This window comes from Lepeophtheirus salmonis, chromosome 14 (assembly GCF_016086655.4).
Source record: "Lepeophtheirus salmonis chromosome 14, UVic_Lsal_1.4, whole genome shotgun sequence".
Lineage (NCBI taxonomy): Eukaryota > Metazoa > Arthropoda > Copepoda > Siphonostomatoida > Caligidae > Lepeophtheirus > Lepeophtheirus salmonis.
The window spans coordinates 11249058-11258120 of record NC_052144.2 but is presented as its reverse complement, the minus strand read 5'-3'; the positions used below and the strand labels follow the sequence as shown (position 1 = coordinate 11258120).

General features: G+C 31.3%; 2 protein-coding genes across 2 annotated transcripts; both read left to right on the top strand.

Annotated features, from left to right (window-relative positions):
* The first annotated feature begins 1960 nt into the window (after positions 1-1960).
* On the top strand, positions 1961-2515 carry LOC121129748 (uncharacterized). The gene has a single exon (XM_040725466.2). The coding sequence runs from the start codon at positions 1972-1974 to the stop codon at positions 2443-2445; it is 474 nt and encodes a 157-aa protein (XP_040581400.1). The 5' UTR covers positions 1961-1971; the 3' UTR covers positions 2446-2515.
* A 3447-nt stretch (positions 2516-5962) lies between these two features.
* On the top strand, positions 5963-6541 carry LOC121129725 (uncharacterized). The gene has a single exon (XM_040725443.2). It carries the CDS (start codon positions 5998-6000, stop codon positions 6469-6471), a length of 474 nt encoding a protein of 157 aa, XP_040581377.1. The 5' UTR covers positions 5963-5997; the 3' UTR covers positions 6472-6541.
* Positions 6542-9063: the final 2522 nt, after the last annotated feature.

Genomic DNA, 9063 nt, shown 5'->3' with positions numbered 1-9063 from the left:
GCCCAGGTAATTTAAATCTGATGAGCAACTATTTTCAACAAAATCTAGGTTTACATTTATTCAATATTCCGCTAATAAATCTGATAAATTTAGTATAAATTTTAGTTAGAAGTTCCTGCACGTCCAAATACTTGGTAAACTGATTTCTTTACTTGGGAAAATATTTTCAAACGCCAACAAATAAATATTTATCAGAATAGGTAGCAATGACGCTAATGGAACCGTATTTGAGCAAAGGAAGGAATGTTACAACAGATAACTTCTTTATGGGATTGTCTCTTGCAATAAATGAAATTTAGAAAAATAGGACAAGTATTTTAGAGACCATGAACCGTGCTCACAATGAATTGGCCCTATACTAAAAAATTATTAAATTCATGCAAAATTTTGTAAATATGGGCGAAAATTGACTTCTTATCAAGCAAAAAGAACAAAAAGGTTTTAATTATGGGCTCTGTTTGTTTTATTTTATAACAATGTATTATTATAATTAAATGATAAATATTAAGTTGATATTCTAGATCAAATTGTAATACCTTGTACCTCATAAATGTCTTCTCGCCAATGACCTCTACAAGTTTTTTATAATATTTTTTTGATTTTGATGGCATAAATGCTTTTATCTTGTTACACAAAGTCTGTCATTGACACAAATATGTCAATGAAATATTAGATTCTATGTATATAGGAAGTAAAAAAACCTCTACGGGCATGACTTATGAATGAATTACACATGCAACAATTTCATCGTTTACGGGTTTCATAATTAACATGATTCATTTTTCTTATAAATTAAGATGTTTTGATTTAATTGATAAAGTATATCTTAACTATTTATCCCATAAAACTATTTTTATTATTAGATCAAGGTAACTAATTTTATCCTTATAAAATCCTTATATATATATCATTTCCAATACATTCATTCCTTATGAACTTAACCTTAAGATCCAAAAAGGCAAGTTTTCGAATCATTCATGTCAGCAGATTAACATATTTTTCCCCACAAACTTCATGAGTCCAATAAAAATATATCATCAATGGCAGTTGTTTTGCTATACCTAAAAGTTTCTAAGGCCAACCCTAATTGGTTTATAATTGTGTTTTTGGTATTATCACACATGGAAATCAAAATGGTTGAACATATCAGTCTGAAATTTATCAAGTAGACATATCAAATAACCAAACATGTTCTAGGATATTTTTTTGGTTCTGTGAGGTAATAAAGATCCTGTTTTTGACCAAAATAAAACCCTACTACCCATGTGCCTTTCTTAATATCTCTCCTTCTCTCTGTTTCTCCCTTCTTCTTTTCTCCCTCTATCTCTGTCTCTATTCCTATATATCCATTCTTGGTTTTTATTCCTCTATTCAGCCCTGTAACGCAAGTACCCTCTGCTAGGATGTACACTATGTCCCAAAATTAAGGTATATTGATTAATGAGCCAATTTGACTACTTTTAATTCAAATGGATGTAATTTGTTGCATACAAAGTTTTAAAAGTACTCCAAAAATGGATTTGAATACAACAGCTATTAATAACTACGTATGACAGCAGAACCACTGATTTGTAGCTTAAGAGCAGTGGTGAAATATTAAGGTCCGAAGATAGAATAAAGTTTAAATCTGTTAAAACTGTTCAGAGTGGTAGACAAGGTTCAAGAAAGGCGATAGATTAGAGACAAAACTGGAAAGGAACGACAAAAAATTCTTAAGACCAAAACAAAAATTATTATTTTCAAAATTTTAGGAAAGGCGACAAAGCTGCAGAAAATTGGATTGTCGTTCACTTCCATAAATTTTTCAGAATATACCTAATACCTTCTTAAATAAATCTAACTTGTTCAGCAAGATTTAAAAAAGAAGAAAAAATATACACCCCGCTTTTTTTATTCTCGCCTGTACCATATAAAAAGAAGGAGTTGTCTTCATTAAACCATCATTTCGAGATCATTCACAGTCAAATCAAGATGTTTTTCAAACTTTCCACTCTTTGCATTGCTTTTAGCGTAGCTGCTGGAGCTCCTTCTGCTCCACCCTCATATGGTGCTCCACCTCCTCCAGTCCCTGTTTATGAGGCCCCACCTAGTTATGGAGCTCCACCACCACCTCCCCCAGCACCTGTCGAACCTGCTCCACCCTCATATGGACCACCACCTCCAGCCGCTGAGCCAATTCCTCCTTATGCTTTCAACTATGCTGTTCTTGATACTGAGTCTGAAAGTGACTTCAGTGCTGAAGAAGAATCTAAGGATGGAGCCGTCTCTGGTCAATACAAGGTCTTACGTGCTGATGGTAAAATCATGACTGTGACTTACTCTGTCGAAGGAGAAAGTGGATTTGTTGCTGATATTGTCACTGAAGATGCACCTGTTGCTCCTGCTGCTCCAGCCTATGGTGCTCCACCAGCTCCTCTACCTCAATATCTTCCTTCTTATGCTTAAAAACCATCAAAATTATTATCATGAAATGTAAAATGGAAATGTTTGAAAAATAAATATATTGATAAAATAATATGTAGTACTTCAAGTAAAAAACAATTATTGAAAAAATTGGGAAAAATGAATAAAAAAAATTCACGACTTAAAAGTAGACATACATACTTAGCGTAAAATGTCAGTTTTCAAAAAAAAAAATTAAAATATATTTTTATTGCTTTCAAATACATTAACCAACTTTGGTTACCATCAAGATTTGTATTTATACATTAAAATTATTTAATTTTAAATCTTAGGAACAGATCCTAGAAACCACTTTCTGATAAATAATTTTCGTGTCATTAAAGTCATTTTTTAAGTGCAATGAATCAAAAGTTATACAATGAAAAACTTTACAATATTTTAAAAATAAACTTTTTTTAGTCAGCTTATGTGGTATTTATAATTTTGCATTAAAATGATATAATTATTTCGCTTTTGTTTCTACAAGTATACCTCTTTCATCGATAGTACTGCCCCAATAATACCAAACTGCACACATATCTAGAACTTAAATCAGCTAATTCTTTAAAATTTAGAGAAACAAACTATATTAGAATGTCAATAGAAAAGCAATTGGTAAACGTATGTGACATTTTTATTTTCTAGAATCCTTATTGAGATAATCATATATGATAAATACTTGGGAAATTTGAAATTGTGTTGTAAACTTGAGTCCATTTTAAATATTCAGAAAGAAGTCCCCGTATTCTCCCATCCAGGACCGTAGTACATCCAGCATTGTGTTGTATTTCTTCTTTGACAACAATGACATATATTGTTGATCCCTTTTAAGACCCATGCAAACGGGGGTAGTTAATTTTAGTCCTTGTTTTTAAACAGAAATACGAAATAAAGTACTTTTGTTTCCATAAATGTTTAATAAACCCTTAGTTTCCCCCAAAATAACTCCAAAGACTTTATACAATCTTTGTAAAAATCTACTTTGATAGATCATCAACTTCAGAAATGAATATAAGTATAGCCAATGAACTGTTGGTAACTTGCATGAAATATTTTTCATCACTTACTTGATACTTTTACTCATAGTCTAATAATTGAAAAGTTTTAAGTCCAATTCTATATTTTTAACTTAATTGAAAGTGACATTATAAATATCTGACGAATATCATACAATTGCTTTTCATCAAAAAACTTCTACTTGACATAACCTGTAAATCGATTCAAACAACGGCAGACATATTTTAGAATGTGGAATTTATAAATAATTTGTCTTACATAAACTATTTTGGATTGATCAAGACAAAATTAAATATATGTATTGCAACTCTCACAAGCTTCCCTACCCTATCTATTAAGACCATAGAGAAAGAAATATTTAGAGGGGACTCGTCGGGAACATTTTGAAACAGGTTTTTAGACGAAAATCAGTTATTGTTTCTTATACTAAATTACTTATTAGTTTATGCAATTTTAGTTTTTACTGTTTACTTTTTTTTAAATTCTGATGTTTTCATTTTTTCCATTGTTATAACACCAATATGATGGAGCCATATTCTTAAGTGGTTTGAGTCGTGGTCATTTAGTCGTCTTTACGTGTCACAGTGCACAGATATTACTACTATCCCATGTTTGAATGTCTATAACTGGGAGATGAAGAATAAATCATTTCTTTGAATAGTGAAAAACCCGGACGTAGTAATTACATTAATGATATGAGTTATGAACACTTCAGTGAAATGAACTATTTGTGAATTAAATGAGAGATATTGTCCCCATCCCTCCATGTGTCTCTCATTTCATTTTTTTTCTCTCTCTCTCTGAGCTTGAGGACTATAAGTTATATTGGGTTCGGATACCTTAGGGATATCGTGACTCGAAGTCATTTTGGACTAGGAGCATGAGGACTTAGAGACAAGGGGACTTGCACAAAGAAAAACCATGTGGTTGGCCGTCCAAGAATATCTTTTTTTGCGACTTTGAAGGCAAAAATGATGTAACATATATTGTTTTGTGCGAAGTGATGGATATTATCTCAATGTATTTATAATTTGACATGAAATGGGGTTGTACCAGAACTTTGATATTTGAGTTATTGTATCATAGACTTGATCATGAGTCAGACTCATCTCGGACAAGATAGTATGAGGACATGAAGGTATGGGGGCTTGAAGTTGTCTTGGAGGCGTAATTATTGGAAAAGGGGGACTCAACTACAGTACAGGATATTATATTCAAATGAGGGAGTGTTCTGTTAAAAGTGTTTGGGCCATCTAAGGATATGTGTGTATTAAGTGAAAAAGAACATTATTACCAATTATCATCTCAAGAATATAATCAATTGATTAGTTATAGATCTACAACAAAACATTGATAATCCTAAATTTATGTCAAAAAGATAATTCAAATTGTTTGAATTTCTGTAAATAAAGTTTTTTTTCTTAGAAAAGTATAAGCTCAAAAATTAAAAAATGAATATCAATTTTCTTCGAATTTCTAATACAAATGCAATAAAATTCAGATTAAAGTGACATAGTTTAAATTAAAAATTTAATTTGCCGAAAAAAAAACTCTGTAAAAGGACGACTAATGCCTGGTGAATATAATGCCGATGGAAATTCAAATATATAATATAAATTTTGTTGGAATGATGGGATTGTATTGCCTGAGGAAATGAGGACTCATCATATAAAATACGAGTCTGGGAGGCAAAGTTGATGGTAGCAAATAGGTAAAAACAGTTCATAATTCCACAAAATGATTTTTGGAATGGAGCATCTAAGAGAGACCCTGCTAGATCCTTTGGTAATGCTTAAAATCCAGACAGAGGAACAAAATTTGAATGAGATATTTGATAAATCCTTGGAATTGATGGGATATCAAAGAAGTGGTTACATTTAATTAGTCGGAAACAAAGATACAGAAGAGTTCTAAGAAAGTCACAGTATTAACGAGTTAATCATTTCAATAAGGAGTTAATATATTCATCCTTTTTGGATATTGTTTTTACCAGTCATATAATAAATTTCAATAACTCAACTGCTGCTGCAAAAAAAAAAAAAAACAGTGAGTAAGGTTAACTTTGAATACTCAAAATTTGTTCTTCAATCCAATAACATCCCTACCAGTTTCATTTTTATAACACCTGAACGTTTTTCTACCGTGCTATATGGATATTCAAAAGACGTCTGCGACACTCAATCTGAATTAATTGGTACATTAATTCAATTTTATCATTACCCAAAAGTTGTGTTTGTATATTGTAATTATTTACATATGAAGTTATGAGAATTGAAATAAATTTATTTTTTCTTACCCTTGGTAATTTCAGTATCGGTTCTCAAAAGTAATTTGTTTTCTTTTTTTAAATGTATACACTTACATCAATTTTTCAGAATATACCTAATACCTTCTTAAATAAATCTAACTTGTTCAGCAAGATGTAATAAAGAAGAAAAAATATGCACCACGCTTTTTTTATTCTCGCCTGTACCATATAAAAAGAAGGAGTTGTCTTCATTAAACCATCATTTCGAGATCATTCACAGTCAAATCAAGATGTTTTTCAAACTTGCCACTCTTTGCATTGCTTTTAGCGTAGCTGCTGGAGCTCCTTCTGCTCCACCCTCATATGGTGCTCCACCTCCTCCAGTCCCTGTTTATGAGGCCCCACCTAGTTATGGAGCTCCACCACCACCTCCCCCAGCACCTGTCGAACCTGCTCCACCCTCATATGGACCACCACCTCCAGCCGCTGAGCCAATTCCTCCTTATGCTTTCAACTATGCTGTTCTTGATACTGAGTCTGAAAGTGACTTCAGTGCTGAAGAAGAATCTAAGGATGGAGCCGTCTCTGGTCAATACAAGGTCTTACGTGCTGATGGTAAAATCATGACTGTGACTTACTCTGTCGAAGGAGAAAGTGGATTTGTTGCTGATATTGTCACTGAAGATGCACCTGTTGCTCCTGCTGCTCCAGCCTATGGTGCTCCACCAGCTCCTCTACCTCAATATCTTCCTTCTTATGCTTAAAAACCATCAAAATTATTATCATGAAATGTAAAATGGAAATGTTTGAAAAATAAATATATTGATAAAATAATATGTAGTACTTCAAAAAAAAAAACAATTATTGAAAAAATTGGGAAAAATGAATAAAAAAAATTCACGACTTAAAAGTAGACATACATACTTAGCGTAAAATGTCAGTTTTCCAAAAAAAAAAAAAAAAATATATATATATTTTAAAAAACTAAAACTATTTTCAAGATTTTTTTTCAAAATCAATTAAAAAATGGATCCTATAATGTGAGGTATTTTTAACTTAATGTTTGACATTTAGCAGTAACAGTAATTCAACAGCAACTTTTTATGTTAAAAATAAACTTTTTTTAGTCAGCTTATGTGGTATTTATAATTTTGCATTAAAATGATATAATTATTTCGCTTTTGTTTCTACAAGTATACCTCTTTCATCGATAGTACTGCCCCAATAATACCAAACTGCACACATATCTAGAACTTAAATCAGCTAATTCTTTAAAATTTAGAGAAACAAACTATATTAGAATGTCAATAGAAAAGCAATTGGTAAACGTATGTGACATTTTTATTTTCTAGAATCCTTATTGAGATAATCATATATGATAAATACTTGGGAAATTTGAAATTGTGTTGTAAACTTGAGTCCATTTTAAATATTCAGAAAGAAGTCCCCGTATTCTCCCATCCAGGACCGTAGTACATCCAGCATTGTGTTGTATTTCTTCTTTGACAACAATGACATATATTGTTGATCCTTTTAAGACCCATGCAAACGGGGGTAGTTAATTTTAGTCCTTGTTTTTAAACAGAAATACGAAATAAAGTACTTTTGTTTCCATAAATGTTTAATAAACCCTTAGTTTCCCCCAAAATAACTCCAAAGACTTTATACAATCTTTGTAAAAATCTACTTTGATAGATCATCAACTTCAGAAATGAATATAAGTATAGCCAATGAACTGTTGGTAACTTGCATGAAATATTTTTCATCACTTACTTGATACTTTTACTCATAGTCTAATAATTGAAAAGTTTTAAGTCCAATTCTATATTTTTAACTTAATTGAAAGTGACATTATAAATATCTGACGAATATCATACAATTGCTTTTCATCAAAAAACTTCTACTTGACATAACCTGTAAATCGATTCAAACAACGGCAGACATATTTTAGAATGTGGAATTTATAAATAATTTGTCTTACATAAACTATTTTGGATTGATCAAGACAAAATTAAATATATGTATTGCAACTCTCACAAGCTTCCCTACCCTATCTATTAAGACCATAGAGAAAGAAATATTTAGAGGGGACTCGTCGGGAACATTTTGAAACAGGTTTTTAGACGAAAATCAGTTATTGTTTCTTATACTAAATTACTTATTAGTTTATGCAATTTTAGTTTTTACTGTTTACTTTTTTTTAAATTCTGATGCTTTCATTTTTTCCATTGTTATAACACCAATATGATGGAGCCATATTCTTAAGTGGTTTGAGTCGTGGTCATTTAGTCGTCTTTACGTGTCACAGTGCACAGATATTACTACTATCCCATGTTTGAATGTCTATAACTGGGAGATGAAGAATAAATCATTTCTTTGAATAGTGAAAAACCCGGACGTAGTAATTACATTAATGATATGAGTTATGAACACTTCAGTGAAATGAACTATTTGTGAATTAAATGAGAGATATTGTCCCCATCCCTCCATGTGTCTCTCATTTCATTTTTTTTTTCTCTCTCTGAGCTTGAGGACTATAAGTTATATTGGGTTCGGATACCTTAGGGATATCGTGACTCGAAGTCATTTTGGACTAGGAGCATGAGGACTTAGAGACAAGGGGACTTGCACAAAGAAAAACCATGTGGTTGGCCGTCCAAGAATATCTTTTTTTGCGACTTTGAAGGCAAAAATGATGTAACATATATTGTTTTGTGCGAAGTGATGGATATTATCTCAATGTATTTATAATTTGACATGAAATGGGGTTGTACCAGAACTTTGATATTTGAGTTATTGTATCATAGACTTGATCATGAGTCAGACTCATCTCGGACAAGATAGTATGAGGACATGAAGGTATGGGGGCTTGAAGTTGTCTTGGAGGCGTAATTATTGGAAAAGGGGGACTCAACTACAGTACAGGATATTATATTCAAATGAGGGAGTGTTCTGTTAAAAGTGTTTGGGCCATCTAAGGATATGTGTGTATTAAGTGAAAAAGAACATTATTACCAATTATCATCTCAAGAATATAATCAATTGATTAGTTATAGATCTACAACAAAACATTGATAATCCTAAATTTATGTCAAAAAGATAATTCAAATTGTTTGAATTTCTGTAAATAAAGTTTTTTTCTTAGAAAAGTATAAGCTCAAAAATTAAAAAATGAATATCAATTTTCTTCGAATTTCTAATACAAATGCAATAAAATTCAGATTAAAGTGACATAGTTTAAATTAAAAATTTAATTTGCCGAAAAAAAAACTCTGTAAAAGGACGACTAATGCCTGGTGAATATAATGCCGATGGAAATTCAAATATATAATATAAATTTTGTTGGAATGATGGGA